Raw genomic sequence first — 23,495 nt, forward strand, 5'->3', positions numbered from 1 at the left:
CTAGTGTGGGAGAGCCCACAACCTCCCTAGGTCACTGATTCCATTGTCATACTGCTCTAACAGTCAGGAAGTTTTTCCTGATGTCCAGCTGGAATCTGGCTTCCTGTAACTTGAGCCCGTTATTCCGTGTCCTGCACTCTGGGAGGATAGAGAAGAGATCCTGGCCCTCCTCTCTGTGACAACCTTTCAAGTATTGGAAGAGTGCTATCATGTCTCCCCTCCATCTTCTCTTCTCCAGGCTAAACAAGCCCAGTTCTTTCAGTCTCTCTTCATAGGGCTTTGTTTCCAGACCCCTGATCATCCTGGTTGCCCTCCTCTGAACACGCTCCAGCTTGTCTGCATCCGTCTTGAATGTCAAGAAATGTCAAGAAATGAAAAGAGACTCTGGGACACAAAAAAAGGAGGAGAAAAAGGGGCTGCTTCTATTTATTTATTTATTTTATTAAATTTATATACCGCCCCCTAGCCGAAGCTCTCTGGGCGGTTTATCAGGGAGGGCAATCCCCTGCACCCAATTAGGCAGGACAACCCCACCTACAGTATCCGAAGCATAAAAGTTAATCCAGCCCTACTCAACTGTGTTATGTTATCTGGGACATAAATAATTGAAAACTGAAAATAAATAAGCTCAAACATGTATGCTCAGTTGTGTATATGTGTGTGCGCGTGCGCGCGTGCGCATGCACATGTGAGCACACACACATGCATGCAAACTCCAGACTAGCTCAAAGCCATCAAACTCGTTTCGTATCAGATCTCATGCTGGATTTTGCAGAGCCCCAGGAAGAGGAGAAGACCAGTGCTAACACCCAAAGTGGACCTCGCTTCAGCTGTCTTGGGGGCTAACCGACGCTGGAAATGGGCTGCCGACTGAGAACCAGTCCCAAAGGGGCAAAGCCAGACCAGACCAGCCTCCCACTCTCGCTCTTACCTTTCGTGTCGTTCACTGGATCCATGTGCCTGTAAATGTATCCTTCTAGGTATGAGTGGAACTTGGGGGTGGGTGGGAAGAAGGCCAGGCAGATCGACATGAGCTCCCAGCCCCGAGCTAGGCTCTCGTAGCGGAAGTTCTCGGTGGTCTGCCGGCACAGCTGAATGTACAGTTCGTCCCGGAGGCCCTGCATGCTCCAGCCTTTGGTGGCGATCTCCAAAGCCACGTTGAGTTGGTCCGTCTTGGCCCGCCGGTCGCCCATGTACATCTGGATCAGCTTGAAGATCTCGCAGGCTTCCTTCTTGACGTTGCGGTCGGTGGTCATGATCATGGGCTTCTTGATGGACTCGCTGCTCCAGGCCAACATGTTGGCAATGGAGACCTTGCGCCGAAAGAGGCCCTGAGTGTGCTTGTTGAAGTGCTTGGAGGCCCAGTTCTCAATGTCCGTCTCGGAGGAAGGCTTCCGCAGGTTGAAGGTGGGGAAGACACAGCTGGTGCTAGGCATCATATTCCTGTTCTGTCGGCTGCTCTCAAACTGTGCGCAGGCGCCAAGGTCCTCCGACTGGGGAAAACAAGGCAAGAGAGACAAGACATGGTGATCACCGGCCTGATAACGGGAGACCAGCATCAACCACAGAGGAAAGTTGAATCTCATCCCCCCAACGTCCAGTTTCTCCCCCTTCTCCACCCTCCACCAGTGAGTCGGAAATGGCAGCTGCTTGCCTCTTTTGCAAAGTTGCGTTTTGCCGGCTGTGTTTGCTTGTTTATTTATTTATTTATTCATTCAGTACATTTTTATACCACCCCATAGCCGAAGCTCTCTGGGCGGTTCACAAAAATCAAAACCATAATAAAACAACCAACAGGTTAAAAGCACAAATACAAAATACAGTATCAAAAGTAGGTCTCTGGGTCGCTCCACGCATGGCGACCCATTCGTTTTTTGGTTCTTTTTTTCTGACCCTGAGATGTAGATCGTCATCTATAAGTGTGACGACCTTACATTTGCTGCACTTACGGCTGGCTATCTGCACGTGGGGATCTAGCTTTGCGTGTCTGCGTTGTTGGGAGGCGGGCGGGGTGGTTGGCTTTGCATATGATATTCATTGTAATGGCCCCCCATGCAGGGCGCTAATCCCTAAACCAGCCTTTCTCAACCTGAGGCACTCCAGATGTGTTGGACTACAACTCCCAGAATGCCCCAGCCAGCTCCACTGGCTGGGGCATTCTGGGAGATGCAGTCCAACACATCTGGAGCGCCCCAGGTTGAGAAAGGCTGCCCTAAACGGAAGAAAATTCTGTATAGGAATTTAGAAATGTGTGAATCCGTTCCTATAGAAGCCACGGAGTTGGGGTTCCGTGCGGATTGGGTGTACTTTTGTGAACCGCCCAGAGAGCTTCAGCTATTGGGCGGTATTAAAATGCAACAAATAAATAAATAAATAAATAAAAAGCACAACCAGGACAAAACCACGCAGCAAAATTGATATAAGATTAAAATACAGAGTTAGAATAATAAAATTTAGATTTAAGTTCAAATTAAGTGTTAAAATACTGAGAGAATAAAAAGGTCTTCAGCTGGCGACGAAAAGAGTACAGTGTAGGCGCCAGGCGGACCTCTCTGGGGAGCTCATTCCACAACCGGGGTGCCACAGCGGAGAAAGCCGTTAGGTGTTCCCCTAAGTGTGTCATTTTCCTATAAATGTCAGCTGTCGTACTGCAGACCTTGAATCACCAGCAATCCACCCTCTCCCATTTCCCATGTTTTGTGGTCCAGCTCTGTGGTTAGCTGGACCACAAAACATGGTAACTTCTAGGTAGGGCTTTGAAGGAAAGGGACAGGGCTCCAGCAAAGAGTGGGAAGTCCCAGACTGACTCTCAAGTTTGAGATAGATGCCTGCCTGAGAAAGGCTGCAGTCAGCCAGGTCCAACTGTTTTGGGCTATCAGCCTTCCTGAACCTGGGGCGCTCCAGATGTGTTGGACTACAACTCCCAGAATGGATTCTGGGAGATGCAGTCCAACACATCTGGAGCACCCCAGGTTCAGGAAGGTGGGCTAGATGGATCACTGGGAGCAAGAGCAAAACAGCCAGCCCCTTTCCATACAATAGTAGTTAAAAGAGATAGGCAAATTCTAAATCCCCCAATTGTAAGTTTTGAATCTGAAATCTCGTCATGCAATGATGGTACTTTGATTTTAGTATTCCATTTTGAGATATTTAAAAGTGTCATTGACTGTATCAGATTAAGATTTATTTTTTACAAATTTTCCATCTATACCCCTGATTACAGAGATTCCAAAACTGGAAGTATTGCATAGTATTTTTATTAAGAAAGTATGCATTCAAGTTAGAAAAATGAGCTTCAGATGTTTCCTCCTCTAGGCTAACGCATCTCCCTGTCACGATGGGGTTTTTGAAACATACAAAATTGTTTTATACAGAGTCAGACTTCACTAGTCCTTCTAGCCTTGTATGGCCACCTCTCGACTGACTGACAGCAACTCTGAGCGGTCTCTGGCAAGCCAAGAGAATCCTTTCACCTGGCAACTCTGAGAACAGAAGCTGAAGACCAGGGCCGGTGCCAGACTATTTTGCGCCCTAGGCAAGGTGAACTACTTTCACACACACACCCAAAAAAATGCCAACTTTGATTTTTAAGAACATATGTTTCCTGGAAAAAATAAGAAGCACAAAGCTTGAAACTGCTAAATTTATTTTAAAGTGCCAGAAATATGTCATGCCAATTACAGCAAACAAATTGGAAAGGAACGTCTATGGGTCTAAAATGCATTATTTAATAGGAATATCACCTCCAAATCATCCCCCCTCCAATTCACACGTGCGCGCGCACACACACACTCAGCATCACTCACTCCAAACAAACACACGCATGAAGACATGCATTCACTCAAAGACCCCATGCACCCCATTCACCCATACATTCTCTCTCTCTCTCTTCCGGGCACGTTCCAGAAGTCCAAACGTGGGGCCGCCCCATCCCCACCCCAGCGTCCCTGGCTTTGCTTCGGCTGGGCGGGCGCAGGGCGCCATCTCGCCCGCCCAGGCCCAGCTGAATCCTCGGGCCAGGCTGGCTCACAGCCAATGCGCGTGAGTACTGCGCTGCGCCCGGTGCCCCTCTTAGCTTGGAGCTCTAGGTGGCCGCCTGAGTGGCCTCCATGGTAGCACCGGCCCTGCTGAAGACACTTATTTTTCTTTCCTGTAATGCTGCTCTGTTACATCAGATGCATTACAACACATCCGTTTCTCAGCAAGGTGAAGGGAGGGGGGTTATAACATTTTAATTAAAAAAATATTGATTGTAATTTGGGAAAACTCAATGAAACAGTTAGAACAAAAACATTCCTTTCTCCACTGACACTTTCCAAAGAATAAACACAGAACCCCTGTCCCTTGCTTTACGTACCGCCCAGCCTGATGAAGAATTCTGGAGAACTCAAAAGCTTGCTCGCTCTTCTGTGGCATTTTGGTTGGTCCTGAGAAAGGCACTTCCCAACTGTGGACTGGGATCCCCCACCCCTCTAAACAGTGTTAATGAAGATAATCTTTGCACTAATCACTCAAACGATGGCACTTTGCAACATCTCTGTAAATTGGTTAAGGGAATCTACAGAGTTCCAGGCTTAGGTGAACTCTCCCCTTCTCTCGATCACAGGAAGCAAGAGTTAAAAACACAAACGTATTATCTTCTCACCACAATCAAATCCTTACAGTTGCTTGCGAAGGGTTTTTTTTAAATTACCCGACTCCTGACGGGGTTTATAGTTTTAAAGTCACCATCTAAGCCTCCCGCTCAAGCGGCTTTTCCTATGCCCGGTGGATCACGACGAAACGCCATGAAGGACGCCTACGGATACTAAATCATTTCCAAACACTGCCAGACCTCTGAAGGCTCGGAGCCAACCGCTTCGAAACCCCCAAGCCGAACAACCTTGAACTCCAAACAGGGAAGTAAACAGACCTAGGGTAAGCTTATAATAAATCACACACACTGTGTAAACGTGTGCCGGGATACGCTTGGAGGTTCTCAGAGCTATAAACTACTACAGAAAGAAGCTACGTGTTGGGCAACGCACAGGGAAGCCCAAACACATGGAGAAAACCAGAAATAGAGGAGGAGGAGGGTAAAGAGAGTCAACAGAAGTTAAAGGATCTGTCCAGAAAAATACGCACAGGGCAGGGTCAACTGCAGCTTTTTATTTATTCTTTCCTCCAAGGAACCCAAGGCGGCATACATAATCCTCCTCCTCCTCTCCATGTTATCCTCACAACAACAACCCTCTGAGGTAGGTTGGGCTGAGAGTCCGTGACTGGCCCAAAGTCACCCAAGTGGGTTTCCATGGCCGAGTGGGGACTAGAACCTGGATCTCCTGACTCCCAGTCCAACACTTTAGCCGCTACACCACACTGGCTCTCCCCAGCTTTTGAGGGGCCCGTGGGAAACAAGGCCCAGGAAAGCCCCAGAACTGCCTGGGGTTGGGAAGGAAGCAGAGAAACAGAGAGGAGCAGTCACCCAACTTCAGAAATCACCTAGAATCCTTAGGATCTCTGGGGTTCATTCAGGAAAAGAACACACTGGAAGTTGTGTGAGTTGCTATCTGGAGACACTGGGTGCTTCCAGGCAGAGGACACCTAGTGCTACCAGCCGGAACGCATCGTGCAGCTATTCTATTTTTTCCTCCTGAACCGATTTTTTCATGGCAAGAAAAAAGGCAGAAGAAGTTGTGGGGAAAACAAAGGAAGGCTAAAAATGGAGGGCAACCTCGTCTGGACTCCCGTAAAAGTTTGTGGGTGAGGCAGGACAATTGCATAATAAGAGCCTTGTTTGGAATCGTCAATTGTCCAGGAAAAAAAGACCAAGATGGTGGGGCAGCGTGGGCTTTCAGCTCAGGGGGCCACCATGAGGATCCCTCATCTCCTCTTGCTCCAATTCTCACTTGCTACATTCCATCTGAGCTCATGCCCCATGGTTCTCCCTTGGTCCTCTCCTTCTGATTCCCATCCTCTTCAAACTGGTCCTTCAGTAAGTCACTACCAGGAGTATGCTTCACTCACTCACACTGGCAGGATCAGGCCCACCCTAGTCTTCCTGGCGTGGTTCCCGAATCGGACTCAGAAGCTGAAAAAGAAGACCAGCCGAGACAGGAAGTGGAGGAGGAAATTCTCCAAGGCTCTCCAAAAGTCAAGGAAGGATCTTCCCAGGAACTTATCGGGAGGCCCAGGCTCAGAGACCACCTTCTCCCTTCTCCCCCTCCCTGGGAACTCAGTCTTTGTCGGAGGAGGAAGCATCGGAATTGACAGATCCCAGAGTCCACCACAGGGTCAAGTGGGTGGAGTTGAGAGGAGGTGGGAGAGGGTCTACTAGACGAGCCACATGGCAGAGGATACAGCTTGAAGACCCTCCCTGAAGGAGGGGTCTGGTAAAAGCCTGTCGAGCACGGTGGGAAACCGTCCACTTAGTTCAGCCTTCCTCAACCTGGGGCACTCCAGATGTGTTGGACTGCATCTCCCAGAATGCCCCAGCTGGCTGGGGCATTCTGGGAGATGCAGTCCAACACATCTGGAGCGCCCCAGGTTGAGGAAGGCTGACTTAGTTGATAGGCAACTGCCTTGCTTCGTTAGGCTAATTAAGCTTAGAGAACAGCTCCTAGTTTTCACACTCCCTTCAGGTGTGAAGAGGTGTCTATCTACTGAATAAAGTTGTTTGTGGATTATACAACAGACCTCTTTATTGTCCCACATCTCAGTGGGAGGACTTGGAATCACCGCACACACGCACGCACGCACACGTCACCACTGGAACTGATGGAACATGCTGGTGCCTGGCGCAACTATAATCTTAAATACGTGAATAAAAATGATTGCACCTCAGAACGCACCAGGACCCCAGCATCTGCACAGGGTTCCTATTGTCTTTAAGGCAGAATCGGAAGTGCGTGCTTTGACCTTATCACCTGAGCTCCAATGGACTTCAGGGTGTGTGTGTGTCTCCTCCTCTCATGAATGTCCCACAGAGGAGGGCCAGGATCTCTTGTCCCACAGAGGAGGGACAGGATCTCTTCTTGATCCTCCCAGAGTGCAGGACACGGAATAATGGGCTCAAGTTAAAGGAAGCCAGATTCCAGCTGGACATCAGGAAAAACTTCCTGACTGTTAGAGCAGTACGACAAGGAATCAGTTACCTAGGGAGGTTGTGGGCTCTCCCACACTAGAGGCTTTCAAGAGGCATCTGGACAACCCTCTGTCAGGGATGCTTTAGGGTGGATTCCTGCATTGAGCAGGGGGTTGGACTTGATGGCCTTGTAGGCCCCTTCCAACTCTGCTATTCTATGATTCTATGAATGTAGCATCCATGCACCTGGTTTAAACAGTGACGGTACCCAGAAAGGTATTCTTGCAGGCTGTCCCAGGCGGATAGAATTCCCTTCCCCTAAAAGTCATAGGAACGTAAGAAGCTGTCTCATGTAAGACCACACAATTCGTCTATCTAGCCTAGTAGTGACAGCTCTGAATGGCAGCAGCTCTCTAGAACAGCCTTACCCAACCTGGGGCCCTCCAGAGGTGTGGGACTACAACTCCCATAATCCCCTAGCAGGTTGGGGAAAGCTGCTCTAGTTTCAGGCAGAAATAGGGTTTTCCCGTGACCTGCTACCTGACCCTCTAAAATGCAGATCAAACGTGGGACCTTCTGCGTGCTACCACTGAGCTACGGTCCTTCCCCTGAGCAGCAAAGTCTGAGCCAGGGTAACCTTTAGGAGTGCAGTAAAGATTTTCCTGCTTGCCGTGGCATGTGAAACGGCGTTAAACAGGCCCGGGGCGATGCCTTAAAGGCCGCCCACCCCACTCCACCTCATTTCTCCAACTCAGTTTCTCGCTGTTTCTCCAACTCAGTTTCTCTCCAACTCCCGTGCCAGAAAACTGAGCAGAGAACCATTTTTGTATGGACTCGGAGGATCGCTTGGAACAGCCAGAGGCCTGTGGAGGAAGTGAAGAATGCTGTTTCTAAAAAAAGAGCTCCTGAGGAGGCTCTTCCAGGGTGCCTTTATGAATCAGAGAAAGAAAAAGAAAGAGAGAGAGAGAGAGAGAGAGATTGGGAAAGGATGGGGCAGGCCATTGATGCTACGCCGGGTGTCAGCACACTCAAAGTATGACTCATCCCAGTTTCTTTGAAACCCTTTCTCTCCCCCCGCCCCCCATGTTATTCACACAGTTTTTCATTGCCCCGAACCTAATGCTATCCAGCTATTCTTTCATGGATGTTTTTCTTCTTCTTCTTTTTTGCATATTTCTTTAAATGTCAGCAGCTCAGTGCTTCCAAGATCAGAGGCAAGAAATCCGATGGCATCGTTCAAAACCTATCTGTGTACAGCCAGAGATTTTGGAATCCTAACAAGCGATGTGGAATCGCTGCATTTGGCTCGTTTAAAAAGGCCGACATTTAAAAGCGGCATTCTTCGTGGAGGGGGGAGAGAAACAGCCAGAGGTCAAGTTTCCCCCCCAAACTGAGTTGTTATTACATTGTGTGTCAGCTAAGAAACGTATTGTTTTATAAGTGTGGCACCAGCAGGTAAACATTGGTTGGATTCTGAGCAGAACTTCTCCAAGCTCGTTGGAGAATTGGTTATGGGTCCAAAAAATAATAACAGAACGGAGCTTGCTAATACTAGACTCAGACAGGAAAGGTGACCCTGCTGGTACCTCCAACCTCTGCTTTCGCTCAGCATCCTCTCTTGGGGTGCTTCTATCCAGAGAATGAAATTTAATAGGGATAAATGCCAAGTTCTACATTTAGGAAAAAGAAACCAAAGGCACAGGTACAAGATGGGGGATACTTGGCTCAGCAATACTACAAACGAGAAGGATCTTGGAATTGTTGTAGATCGCAAGCTGAATAGGAGCCAACTGTGCGATATGGCTGCAAGAAAGGCCAATGCTATTTTGGGCTGCAGTAATAGAAGTATAGCTTCCAAATCACGTGAGGTACTGGTTCCTCTCTATTTGGCCCTGGTTAGGCCTCATCTAGAGTATTGTTCCCCAAACTTCTGGAACAAACTTCCATCGGAGGTCCGCCATGCACATTTCTTGCAGACTTTTAAGAAGGCCTTATTATTATTATTATTATTATTATTATTATTATTTATTTATTTATTTATATAGCACCATGGCCTTCGCATGATGAGTATCGTTATTGTTATTATTGCTGCTATTGTGGATCCTCCAGATTTTATTGTTAGATTTATTGTTTTAATTTAGGGTGACCACATGAAAAGGAGGCCAGGGCTCCTGTATCTTTAACAGTTGTACTGAAAAGGAAATTTCAGCAGGTGTCATTTGTGTATTGTATTTGTATATTGTATTTGTATATTGTATTTGTGTCATTTGTATACCTGGTGAAATTTCCTCTTCATCACAACAGTTAAAGCTGCAGGAGCCCTGCCCTCTTTTAAATCTGGTCACTCTAGTATAGCTCCTGCACCTTTAACTGTTGTGATGAAGAGGGAATTTCACCAGGCTCTCTCTATATACAAATTACACCTGATAGAATTCCCTTTTCTAAGCAACTGTTAAAGATACAGGAGCCCTGTCCTCCTTTTCATAGGGTCACCTTAATTTGGCCAAATGGTGACCATCTTCTTCAGGCTTGGGGATGAAGCTGTTCAGGGGCAAATTCTCCCTGGCCACCCTATTTAATTGATGTTTTATTGCTTTTAATTTTTTTTTAAAAAAAAATGCTTTTAATGTTTTATGAATTCTACTGTTGCAAGCCGCCTTGTGAGGGCAGGGCTTCTGCCCTAAAAGGCAGACAAGAAATGTTTTAAATACATAAATTAAACAACCCAGACAAGAATTTGGAAAGGGAGCAATTCAGAAAGGTCCATATTTTCATTCATGGTAAATCTGTGAAATAGTACAAGATGTCTGGCATCTAGTTTTGAAAAGAATTAATGAAATTGTAGATTATCTTCTCAGAGGATCCAGTAGTTCTGTTATTAATTAATCACTTGCCTGAGAGTATAAGAGATTTTTGCTCTTTTTTGTTAACAGCAGCAAAGGACATTCCGCTTGTTAGACTAATGAGGTCCTTCCTGAGGCAGTGGTTCACTAAGGTCTGAGGCATGTTTTATACGGAGAAACTGAGCCACCAAAGATTATGGAGTTTAGGCAAGCAGAAGCCAGAGACATTTGGTGCTGATTTATATTTCATATAAGTGACCCAGATTCACACATTGCAAAAGCCGTCCAAATATTAGTTTTGTATTCCTGGTCAATGGCGATTTTAGGAACATGATCATTATTATTATTAGGCTAATTATATATGTCAATTTTCCTCTGTATTAAAAAAACTGATTGTTATTGGATTCATGTGTTTGGTAAAGAAAAGAAAAGGAAAAAAAGATTCAAGAATTAATTGTTTTCTCTATATAATTTTTGTTTTATTTTGTTGGGTAACTTTTTAACTTATATTTTGCGTGGGTAATGTTTGTACTGTTTGCTAAAATGACAGTGAATGTAGGGTGACCATATGAAAAGGAGGACAGGGCTCCTGTATCTTTAACAGTTGTATTGAAAAGGGAATTTCAGCAGGTGTCATTAGTATATATGGAGAACCTGGTGAAATTTCCTCTTCATCACCCCAGTTAAAGCTGCAGGTGCCCTGCCCTCTTTTCAATCTGTTCACTCTAGTATAGCTCCTGCACCTTTAACTGCTGTGATGAAGAGGAAATTTCACCAGGTTCTCCATATATACAAATGACACCTGCTGAAATTCCCTTTTCTATGCAACTGTTAAAGATACAGGAGCCCTGTCCTCCTTTCCATATGGTCACCCCAAGTAAATGAAGGGCAGAGCATGGGAAGATATGGTTTAATCAATGGTTGCACTGAACCTACTCATAGTTTACCATTTGGACTGACCTCAATTCTCTGACTCACCAGAACCACCCCTGCAAAATGCCTTAATCTAGGAAAATCATGCTAAACTGCAATAGGACATTCCAAAATGGCGACCGGGCTCATTGAAATGGACTCCTCTGCTTTCAAGACTCCCCGTGTCTTGCCTCCCATTCCAGCAGCCCATTCTTGCCTCCCTTATTCCTCTTTGCCCTCACTGTCCCTCAGCCTCAGTGGCCTTTGCTGCCATTTAACCTAATCGCATGCAGGTTTTCAATAACATCACTGACCAATTTACATGGTCCATCACAGCCAATAAGTTAAGCAACAACGTAGACGGATGGTCAAGCGAGGGCAAAGAAGATGCCAAAGGATGCTGCGAACCACTTGAACTCTAGGCAACGTTTTTCTCCGGTACGTAGTTCAGCAGCGACGCGTACGGAAATCTCAAAACCAATGCTAGAGAACAGCATCCATCTAAATCAGCCTTCCTCAACCTGGGGCGCTCCAGATGCGTTGGACTGCAACTCCCAGAATGCCCCAGCCAGCCGGCTGGGGCATTCTGGGAGTTGTAGTCCAACGCATCTGGAGCGCCCCAGGTTGAGGAAGGCTGATCTAAATAGAAACCCAACGACGTCTCATAAATGCTTCCATCTCTTCCTTGACACCTGTCAGATACTTTGCTTCCACAACGGACCATTTGAGCAAAACTCCGTCGGAAGCAGTTACAGCCCACCTTCTGGATTCTGGTTCTGCCCGCCTTACCTGGGACGGATGCAGGTAGGGTTCAGGCGAAGCCAGGTTCGTCTGCACGGACACGCTCTTCTCCAGCAGGATCTGCGGGAAGCCCAGCTTCTCGAAGGTGCTACGCTTCCAGTGCTTGTTCTCCTGCTGGGCCAGAGCCTCGTCCTCGCTGAAGGCGCGCACGACCGGACCCGGCATGGGGAGAGGCACGGCCCCGTCGCTCTCGTAGCCCGAGCCGTCCTTCTGGGAGTCCCAGCTGCTCCGCTGTCTCATGTGGTAATGAGCTTGCTGGGCTTCCCAGGCCAACCGAGCCTGGGCCAAAAAGGGTTCCGGGAAGCCCCGCGTGGGTTCGGCCTCCACGGACCTACTCTCCATGCGGCTCATCTGGGGCCTGTTGCAACTGGAGGGCGGCCGCTCCTCGGGCAGCCCTTCCTCCCGCTCCCCGGAGCCGTCGGTGGAGGAGGCGTTCGGGTCGTACGAGAGGGAAGGCTTCCGACTCTTCCGTTTGCGGGTGCCCGGGGAGTAACCCGTGGAGGACATCGTGTTCTGCTGGCTGGACCACGACATGGAGTCTTCGCCCTGCGAGGCCTGGCTGACGGGCGGGCTGTGCCGGAAGTCGGCCCCTTCCATGCTGCTGTAGTCCCCGGATTTGACCTCCAGGCGCTGCTCCCTCATCAGGCACGGGCTGTGCTGGAGCGAGTAGGAGCCGCCGATGGGGTTGGGGGAATACTTGTGCCGGAGGCCGGTCTTCATCTTGGGGCTGGAGCCGGACTGCTCGACGTAGACGAGCTGCCTGACGTACTCCTTGCCGGCGGGGCTGTACTCCAGGCTCATGAAGCGGTCGGGGGCCTTCTGCTTGGTCAGCACCAGCTGCTGGTAAGGGGAGTTGGAGCCCTGCTTGGGCGACTGCAGGAAAGGGTGGGGCTTGCGGATGGGCGACTTCTGCGGCGAGCCGGCTTTGTAGCTGCCGCTGGCCTCGAACTGCATGTCCACGGGGGGCTCGTCGTAGATGGGGGCCTGGTATTCCATGGGGGGCTCCTCGTACAAGGGGGGCTCGTAGGCGTACCGCGGGGAGGAGGGCTGGGACTCACTGGAGTGTTTCCGGTGCTGGGCCTGGAGCGGGGAGCAGAACGACTCGCCCCGACCCAGCAGCGGGGAGCAGCTGCCCATGTGGTCGGCCCGTTTCAGGAAGGGCGACTGCTTCCTCTCGGGGAAGAAGACCGAGTTGTCCGATTCGGGGGCAAACGTCTGAAGGTTGGGGGACGGCTGGCCGCCCGACGGCCTACGCGATCGGGTGCCCTGCTGGTTGTCGAGGGTGTAGCCGTTGCCCTGGTGCATGAGGAAGCTGGGCTCGCGGTCCGTCACCTTGATGAGCATCCGCTCCTTAGTCCCTGTGTTCCACCGGAGAGACGAGGCCCTGAGCGGGGGAGAGAGGAGACAACGCAGCGGTCAGGAGGATGGACAATGCACAGGACACTTTCTTGGAAATACTCTTACGACTCAGCGTGTTAGGCGCTGTGCGTACACAACACGAAAGGGACACAGCTCCTGGCCCAAAAGCTGACCAGGCGAAAATTCATTTGGGAAGCCCAATATTACACAGTGTGCGGATTGGGGCCTGCTAATTTTCAAAGGCTTTTAAAAACTTAGCATTCTGTGAACTGGACATGAGTTGAAAGCATTTGCAAGAGGCATAGCACACCAAAAGTCACAGGAGGGCAGGAAATAACGTCAGGCGATCTGTAGATTTATGACTCATACTGAAAACTACGATTGCCGCCTATGCTCCAGGGAAAAGCCTGAGATAGAAGGGTCAGGTGACATCGGGAGAGCCGCCCTGAGAACTTTTTCTGTTATAGGGTGGCATATAAATATGGATATGTCTCTGTGCGTGCACACATACACACACCGTTCCCATAAATGCAAGCTGAGATTCCCAGGATATGAACCTGTGAAGCTTTTGTGTGCCAAGTTAGACCACGGACTCCGTCAGAGTTCCTTCCCAGCCCTGCATTTAACTAAAGATTGAACTGTATGGAGCTTCTGCATGCAACACGTGCGCCATCAAGCTACATTCCATGGCCAGATGCTTCCCAGCCGGATTTCCTTCTGAAGCTGAAGAGGCTCCTAAGTCCTGGCTGCCCACGACCCCCCGTCACTCAGTAAGGCAGGGATGGGGAAGGTGCAGCCGTCCAGAAGTTGTGGGACCACAACTCCCTCTCACCTTCAGCTATGTCAGCTAGGGCTGATGGGAGGTGCGGTACAACATCATCTGGAAAGCCACCTCCCCCACCGCTGCAATAGGCAAAGTCTCAACCTCCAGCCACTGCAAGCAAATGCGTGCCGGCATCTTTAAAACTACCAACAGGCGTGGCACTGAGCATGCAGAACCTGCGAGAAGGACCATCAATCTGAGACAATATGACTGCTCTTTGGGTCTAAGAGATGTGTGACCAAGTAAGTTATTCTACTGGAGAGAACATAAGAACATAAGAAATGCCCTGCTGGATCAGACCAAGGGTCCATCTAGTCCAGCACTCTGTTCACACAGTGGCTAAACAGCCATCGGCCAAGGATGAACAAGCAGGACATGGTGCAACAGCACCCTCCCACCCATGTTCCCCAGCAACTGGTGCACATAGGCTTATTGCCTTGAATACTGAAGATAGCACACAACCATCAGGGCTAGTAGCCATGGATAGCCTTCTCCTCCAGGAATTTATCCAACCCCCTTTTAAAGCCATCCCGATTGGTGGCCATCATCATATCTTGCAGTAGTGAGTTCCACAGTTTAACTATGCGCTGTGTGAAGAAGTACTTCCTTTTATTTGTCCTGAATCCCCCACCCATCAGCTTCATGGGATGAACCACGGGTTCTAGTGTTTTGACAGAGGGAGTAAAATGTCTCCCTATCCACATTCTCCACACCACGCATGATTGTGAACACCTCTACCATGTCTCCCCTTAGCCTCCTTTTTCCAAGCTAAACAATCCCAGTTGTTGTAACTTTTCCACATGGAAAGGGCCATGGTCACTTCAGCATTAACTAATTCACGACAGCAGGACCAGATTTAAGAACATAAGAACATAAGAACTGCCCTGATGCTGGGTCAGACCAAGGGTCCATCTAGTCCAGCACTCTGTTCACACAGTGGCCAACCAGCCATCGGCCAGGGACCAACAAGCAGGACATGGTGCAACAGCACCCTCCCACCCATGTTCCCCAGCAACTGGTGCACACAGGCTTACTGCCTCGAATACGGGAGAGAGGAAGGGACTTTCTCCCACATGCATTCTCCATACCACACCACCCTGGGGGCGGTCTACACAGCATCGCTTTCAATCTGAATCTTTACATAAAAACATGCAACATCATTTTCGAAGCAACTACCACTGCGACAAATGGGTGGGATTGAACGCGTACCCAGCCCCAAAACTTCACGGCATCGGTTTACACGGCCTTAAACGCGCAGCAAATAGTAACTATCAATGGGGCTCTCTAATGTTTTTTTTTTTTTACTCTTCTGCGACGCTGCGCAGCTATGAAGCTACACATTGTTCCGTCTTGGCGTTTAACGTATATTATCTGCGGTACGTCGGTTTGCCAGTGGTACCCGTTACCATGCCTACATTTGTAACCACTCACCTGGGGCCCGCTTCCCACCCTGCACCAAAGTAAAATGCTACCATGAAAATGTGCAAGTTCGGGAGGAAAAACATAAGGTGACTGCGAATTGGTGGCTGCATCGTGTGTTCAAAGGTGTGCAAATTAGCAGCCACGATGGGAGTAAATATCCCGTGTAGTTAATGTGCCTGGATGCCCACAGAAAGGTGCCTGGCCTTCATTAAAGCAGCGGTCCCCAACCTTTTTGGCACCAGGGACCGGCTTCGTGGAAGACAATTTTTCCACGGACCGGGGGGGGGGCATTTTGAGGGGATGGTTTTGGGAAGCTTCGGTTTTGGGTGGGCCCAGCCGAAGTGAAGCCAGGTCGCTGGGGTGGGCGGGCGGCTTCGGAACGGCGCGCCCGGAAGTCGCTCTCCCAGAGCGGCTTTCTGACGGGTGCGCCGTTCCGAAGCCGCCCCACCCCCACCCCAGCGTCCTGGCTTCGCTTCGGCTGGTCAGGTGAGATGGCGCCCTGCGCCTAGGTACGCTGGGGTGGGGGGTGAAAGCAGCTCACCTGCGCTGCCCAGTTCCTAACAGGCCACGGACTGGTCCCGGTCCATGGCCCAGGGGTTGGGAACCCCTGCATTAAAGCACACCCACATTCCCCGTTCATGCGCTTGAGGTTCACACCAACACACATTTTCCTGGAATAATAACAGCAAAAGAGAGGAAGCATCACACTCAACACTCAGGCCTCTGGATCCCATTAAACTCCCACAATTTCCATCGCAGTGGCCATATCCTCACATTAGGCACTTTTACTCGTAATTGGAATTTGCCGTGAAAGCTGAGATTTCCCTCTCCACTCCCAATTAATATTTCATGGACAGAAATAATTATAATCTCCACACTGATCTTTACTCTGTAGTATTAACTCTTTAGGAATGCATACGGAAGTTCTAGAAGAGGGGATTTCAAGCTTGCTACCTTGAGAGGAAACACGTTTTATGTTGACTGCTCTGCAAATGCACCCCTGCACGTTGGTCACAGAACTCCTGTGCATTGCAGAGGATAGTGGGGATATCTGGGAATACACATTCATATGGGGCACTAGCCCATCTTAAAGAGCTTCACTTTGGCCCAGTGTGACTTTTCCTGGGACTTGCTCAGGAGAACTTCCATGTGGATTTGTGTCTCGTGGTATGATCTGTCTCTCTTCTACTCAAGACTACCCTTGACGGCACCCAGCATCAACTGCCTCTGATTGGCTACCCCACTTTGCCTTATGGCTCGCCTCACTCCGGTCAACATGAATTGAGCAAAGCAACAAGACTTAGGGCAGCTTCAGACTTACTTTTCCTAGATGTGTCACCTTCCCGTAGGAAATGGCGACCACTCAGGTGACATACAAAAAGAGCAAAGGGTGTCTGCTCCTCTTGTGTGCAGCTGCCCTAACAACATCTGGCTTGCTGGCATCGAAAAATGAGCAGATGCAAGGATGAAGATGGCATTCAAGTACTTGAAAGGTTGTCACACAGAGGAGAGCCAGGATCTCCTCTCGATCCTCCCAGAGTGCAAGACACGGAATAACGGGCTCAAGTGACAGGAAGCCAGATTCCGGCTGGACATCAGGAAAAACTTCCTGACTGTTAGAGCAGTACGACAACGGAACCAGTGACCTAGGGAGGTTGTGGGCTCTCCCACACTAGAGGCCTTTTAGATGCAGCTGGACAGCCGTCTGTCAGGGATGCTTTAAGGCAGATTCCTGCAATGAGCAGGGCAGGGGGTTGGACTTGGTGGTCTTAGAGGGCCCCTTCCAACTCTACTATTCTATGATTTGCAAACTTGTCTGGTTGGGCTATAAATGCAGTTTATGCAGCGACTTCTGAAGAGACAGAAACATTAGGATAGCTAATTTATCCTATCTGAGGTTCTATACAGAGCTATTTTTTTAGCCACTGACCTCTAGAGATTGTACTATTCTATGATTCTAAGAGCGGTACATCTTTGGTGAGGTTGGAAAGGATGTAACTCAAGGTGAGTGTAACTTTATTCTCTGACTCCCACACTTCTCCTCATCCAGTTTATAACCACAAGTACGCATACAGCCTATTACGAAATTCAGATTAATTTCCCAACAAACAAGCTCACTCAAATTAATGGACCCATTAGTTAAAGAGGTATCATATAACACCCTCCCTCCCAAAGGTGGGGGGAGCATTTTATTTCCACTCATTCCAGATAACAGCAGTGGAGGGGGGCTGCTGGATAGTATGCCCCTCACCTAGGGTGAATATCAACTTCCCCCAGGAAAGCAGCTGGTTGGCAAACTGCACCTGCCTTCACTTCCACTGTTCATCCTGGACTGCACCGCAGCCAGACCAGGCAAGCAAAGGCAACAAGAAGGAAGGACAGCAGCAGCCGGGTGGCCAGAAAAGGTACACCAAGGCCGTAGCTAGACCTAAGGTTTATCCCAGGATCATCCTGGGTTTGTCCCTGCCTGAGCGCTGGATGCCCTGTGTGGCACTTAGATGAACAGGTTTGACCCCAGAACAATCCTGGGATAAACCTTAGGTCTAGCTACGGCCCAAGTGGGGGACAACCGGCTGAACCCTCAAGGCTGCAATAGCTAATGTAGGGTGGACATTGACACGATGGATGGGCACCTGGCCCATGACCCTTCAAAGAAATACCAAAGGTATCCTGTTCCAGGGCAGAGGGCTGAACGAGATGCCCACGGATTTACAGATGACCATAACTTGGGGAGCTTTCATGAATTTGGATGGCTTTACCTAGGGATTGGGCAAATTCATGGAGAAGAAGTCTATCAACAGCTCTTAGTCCTGATGGCCACGTGTAACCTCCAGTATCGACATCAGTTACTGGGGAACATAGGTGGGAGGGTGCTCTTGCACTCATGTCCTACTTGTGGGTCTCCTGTGGGCAGTTGGGTGGCCACTGTGTGAACAGAAGGCTGCACTCATGTCCTATTTGCGGGTCTCCTGTGGGCAGTTGGGTGGCCACTGTGTGAACAGAAGGCTGCACTCATGTCCTATTTGCGGGTCTCCTGTGGGCAGTTGGGTGGCCACTGTGTGAACAGAAGGCTGCACTCATGTCCTACTTGTGGGTCTCCTGTGGGCAGTTGGGTGGCCACTGTGTGAACAGAAGGCTGCACTCATGTCCTATTTGCGGGTCTCCTGTGGGCAGTTGGGTGGCCACTGTATGAACAGAAGGCTGCACTCATGTCCTATTTGCGGGTCTCCTGTGGGCAGTTGGGTGGCCACTGTGTGAACAGAAGGCTGCACTCATGTCCTATTTGCGGGTCTCCTGTGGGCAGTTGGGTGGCCACTGTATGAACAGAAGGCTGCACTCATGTCCTATTTGCGGGTCTCCTGTGGGCAGTTGGGTGGCCACTGTGTGAACAGAAGGCTGCACTCATGTCCTATTTGCGGGTCTCCTGTGGGCAGTTGGGTGGCCACTGTGTGAACAGAAGGCTGCACTCATGTCCTACTTGTGGGTCTCCTGTGGGCAGTTGGGTGGCCACTGTGTGAACAGAAGGCTGCACTCATGTCCTACTTGTGGGTCTCCTGTGGGCAGTTGGGTGGCCACTGTGTGAACAGAAGGCTGCACTCATGTCCTACTTGTGGGTCTCCTGTGGGCAGTTGGGTGGCCACTGTGTGAACAGAAGGCTGCACTCATGTCCTATTTGCGGGTCTCCTGTGGGCAGTTGGGTGGCCACTGTGTGAACAGAAGGCTGCACTCATGTCCTACTTGTGGGTCTCCTGTGGGCAGTTGGGTGGCCACTGTGTGAACAGAAGGCTGCGCTAGATGGACCTTTGATCTGATCGAGCAGGGCTCTTACGTTATTATGAATAAAATATGTTTTTTCCCCACAGCACTTTTTGCAGTTTGTCTCCCTTTTTCTTCCTTCCCCGTTCCCATTCTCACCCACCCCCTCTGACCACCTTTAATCTCCAGCAGCAACAAGGGACTTTCTTTTAATATTCTACCAATTATGTCTGCCTTTCTCCCTTCCCCGTACCACCACCGCTTTCAGATATCACGGCCAACCATGGCTAAGGAAGTTTAGCTAAGGTTTGATGTGATGTCCAACTTGACCTACTATCGTTTGTGATCAGCCAGTAAACCAGTATTTCCACGGTTTAAAGTGGGCTTACAAGTAGATCTGTGCCAACTACAGTTCACCATGATAGCAGCTGCTCTGCCTCCAGAAAGCATTGCACCAGGCGGTCCTGGAGATAACTGGGCGTTCATGCCCTGGAGCTGATTGGTGGGAGATTCAGGACAAACAAAAGGAAGAACTTCCTCACACATAGCATAGTTGAACTATGGCATTTGCTGTCACAAGATGTACTGATGGCCATTAATGTGGACAGCTTTAAAAGGGGAGCAGACCAATTCAAGGAGGAAAAGGCTACCAAAAGCTACTAGTCCTGGAGAGCATGAGTAAGAGGGTGTGACTTCCCTCCAGTCATGCTTCTGGGCTTCCCATTGGGGCATCTGGCTGACCACTGTGGGAACGGAACACTTTGGTCTAATCCAGTCCAGCTCTTCTTACAATCTCATGTTTAACAGGGACAAGATGAAGGCAGACAAGGAGCTGTAACCCACGGCTTGCCTTCTATCCGGAAACTCACATCATGATTTGGCGTGATGTCTGAATTGAGACAGCCTCCATTCTCTCAAACAACTTGAGAGGGAGAGAAAACAATGACGGTGCCAGAGATTCAGCCCACTCTGGGTCACGCTGCAACCCAGTTGAACGTCAATGAACTAGGAAAGCAGAATAAAAATGGCCAGTGAGAACCTGCAGGAAGGCACATAAGATTGCTTATGGGATCTCTCAGAGGACGAGCATCAAGGTGACAGTGAGAAAGCGGGCACTGATGCTTCGGGAGGCGGGCGCGGACTCCCAGACACACTCAGCTGCCCCTGCGGATTTTGCTCTGTGCTTGAAGACCTACCTGTTGTTGTTGTTGTTGTTGTTGTTATTATTATTATTATTATTTATATAGCACCAACAATGTACTTGGTGCTGTACAAAATATACAAATAAAACGGCGATACCCTGCCTAGAGGCTTACAATCTAAAATCACATTAAAACATATGAAGGGGGGAAAGGGGGAAGGGGTTATTATTATTATTATTATTATTATTATTATTATTATTATTATTTATTTATTTATATAGCACCATCAATGTACATGGTGCTGTACAGAGTAAAACAGTAAATAGCAAGACCCTGCCGCATAGGCTTACAATCTAATAAAATCATAGTAAAACAATAAGGAGGGGAAGAGAATGCCAACAGGTACAGGGTAGGGTAAGCAGGTACAGGGTAGGGAAAAACTAACAGTAGAAAGTAACAGTAGAAGGCACATAAGATTGCTTACATTAGTTGTGAGCCTCACAACTAAGCAGAACTAAGAGAATAATCATAGTAATAAGAACAGTAGATCAAGCTAAAATACCAAAAGCTATTGAAAACAAATGAGTTTTCAAGCGCGTTTTAAAATCTACCATGGAACTCGTGGTACGCAGTTGCTCTGGAAGAGCATTCCAAGCAAACGGGGCAGCCAGAGAGAACGGGTGAAGCCGGGCAAGAGAGATAGAAACTCGGGCGGGAGAGTATTTCTTCGATTGTAAGACGCCATCGATTCTAAGACGCACACTAATTTCAGTACCACCAACAGGGGAAAAAAGGCTTTGATTCGAAGAAGAAAAAAAATTTCTTTGAACATCTTTTATGAGCAGAATTTCTTAGAATATCTTAGAATTTCTTAGAAAGAGCTGGGTTTTGGGGCCACTGGGCTGGGAGGGGCTTAGGGGTGAGCAAAAAACCAGGCGCTTACCCTCCCAGCTCCTCCTCCCGGCTCGCGGCTGCTGCAGGAACTTCCTCTTTTGGAGGCCTGCCTGCCCGAGGAGGAGAGAGACGACTGGAGCTGGAACTGCCGCGTGAGAGCAGCTTCGGTGGAGCAGCACTTCTTTAGCCTCCGGGCACAGGTTTTTCCGCGGGCGTGAAGAGTTCCAGGCGGGACGCGCGCTTCCCAGCGTGGCGGCTGGGGGGGGACCCGGTGCTGGGGGGGTGAGCCTCCTGACTCTTGGAGCCGCGTGTCTTCTCGGCGCAGCTGACGAGGGCCGGAGCTGCACAGGGCGCGCTGTAGGCCCCAATCAGCCTGCAAAGCAATCTTTAAAAGCCCGGCTTGCTCAGCTTTCTAAAAGCAATAAAGCTAGAGAGAATGGATGTTTCAGACCCTTTTTTAATAGGATAGAGTCTTTTTGCATCTACCATATTGCTTCAGTTCTAAGACGCCATCGATTCTAAGACACACCCCATTTTTAGAGCTGTTTATTTAGGGGGGAAAGTGCGTCTTAGAATCGAAGAAATACGGTAACATGTGAAGAACGGAGGGTACGAGGGGGATGGTAGAGTGAAATGAGAGAGGAAAGATAAGAAGGTGCAAGACCATGGCACGCTTTGAATGTCAGCAAAAGAAGCTTACACTGAATTCTATATGGGATCGGAAGCCAATGAAGAGATTTCATCAAAGGAGAAACATGGTCAAAACCCGTAAAAAGAAGTGGGGAGCCCAGGGCAGAGGAAGCCCCCTCCCCACCCCCGGCTGGCCAAGCAGCATCTCCATTCCACTCAGTTGCCTGGAAAAGAGACGGTTTCCACAGCTGTCGCACCATTTCTGTACAGAGCTGGAGACAGCGATGCTAAGAAAAAGCCACACTCCGCTTGCAGCAAAAGGAAGCAGAGGCACGCCTGGGGAGCGCAAGAGCCTGGCTCTCCACCCCAGCACCCTGGGGTGCCAAAATTAACCTTCAACCTTCCAGGGAAAGGAGAAAAATGCAGGGGGCGGAGGGCAGAAGCAGAGCCGGATGCTGTTTGACACAGATTTCTAAAAGACATGAGAGGACAACATTGATTTTTGGTGGAAAAGTACGACCCAGGTTTTTTTATTATGATGATTAAAGATTTTCCTGGACCAACGTGCTCAGGGGGAATCGAATGGATTGGAACTTTGGACCTGCTTAACAACAGGCCCAGACTCTCTCTCTCTTCCGCTTCACTTCTCAGGGCTGTTGGCAAGAAACCAGAACGACAAATATGAAAAGGACGGTATTTTAAGAGTTAGTGAGAAAGAGAGAGAGAGAAGAGAAGTCGGATTCCAACTGCCATCCACCTCTTAGGTTTCTAGTGCGGTAAAGGTCTACAGTCCTGTAGGGACGTACACATCCCCAAAGCCCGGAGTGGCAAAAAGATGGCCGAGGCTGTGCGTGGATGCCCGCGTAGGCACACATATCCACACCGTCCCGTTGGCTCTGGAGAGCCATTTCAGTGCAAGCTTTGCCCTTGGTGCATGCCAGTCTCCACTGTTCAGGCTACCATGGTGTGACCAAAGGTTGCACCAGAGAGCTGTGAGGCTCCTACCCCAAGGGCACTGAAGGCCTGTCCTAATTCTTGCCACAGAAGAACAAGCTTTCTTTGCTTCTCCTTTGCCCTATGCGGCTGCCCAACAACCCACAGGTCCTCCCCACCTGTCCATGGCCGGCTCTTCCATTGTCTTAGGAACACAGAGGAAGCTGCCTTATACTGAGCCAGACCATGGGTCCTTCTAGCCCACCACCGTCCACACTGAGGGGCAACAGGTCTCCCAGGGTTTCAGGCAGGAGGCTTTCAAGCCCTCCGTAGGGTTGCTGGGGAGTGAACAGTTGACCTTCTGCATGCACAGTGAGTTCTCTACCACTGCGCCCTTCCTGTGTGGTAATACATTTCACTATTCCTCTCGAAAGGGAATCCTGAAATACTAGCGAAGATGGTTGTGTGTATGTCTGAATTTAGCCGAAGGAAGGCATCCCAGTCTAGCTTTTGGCCACAGGAATTCTACCTAACTCAACCAGCAGAAAATGTGCGGCATGACTCGAAATAGAGCTGATCGTCAACCAAGCAGAAACACCCCAAGATCAGCAGAGTACAGGAAAAGCAGACGGCGCAGTCAAGCAAAGAAAGCATGTATTTGCAGATAGAACAAGTCACAGAAATTCTAGATAAGTAATGACCGTTGAATACAAAACCCATTTGGATCGTTAACGGTCACTCGGAAGCATGGAGAAAACCTGGAAACACAGCTCTCTTCTTCAGCCTCTGCTATTCCTACACACCCACAATGCAGAGGTGCAGCTGCAAGACCCTTAAGCATCTACGAAAGAACAAGAGTGCCTCATGCAGATTCCACTCCTCCTCGTGGTCCACTTCATGCTTGGAAAGGAACAGGG

At 49.3% G+C, this 23,495-nt stretch overlaps 1 protein-coding gene across 1 annotated transcript in view; it reads right to left on the minus strand.

Moving 5' to 3' along the window:
- Window positions 1-23,495, minus strand: part of ARHGAP39 (Rho GTPase activating protein 39) — a 249,453-nt gene that overhangs the window by 47,710 nt on the left and 178,248 nt on the right. Inside the window, exons 4-5 of the mRNA XM_063131197.1 lie at window positions 11,608-13,003; window positions 932-1,493 (exon numbers count right to left, since the gene is read on the minus strand). Coding sequence (XP_062987267.1) covers window positions 932-1,493; window positions 11,608-13,003 — 1,958 coding nt within the window. The remainder of the gene's footprint in view (window positions 1-931; window positions 1,494-11,607; window positions 13,004-23,495) is intronic.

Source organism: Elgaria multicarinata, chromosome 7 (assembly GCF_023053635.1).
Source record: "Elgaria multicarinata webbii isolate HBS135686 ecotype San Diego chromosome 7, rElgMul1.1.pri, whole genome shotgun sequence".
Taxonomy (NCBI): Eukaryota; Metazoa; Chordata; class Lepidosauria; order Squamata; family Anguidae; genus Elgaria; species Elgaria multicarinata.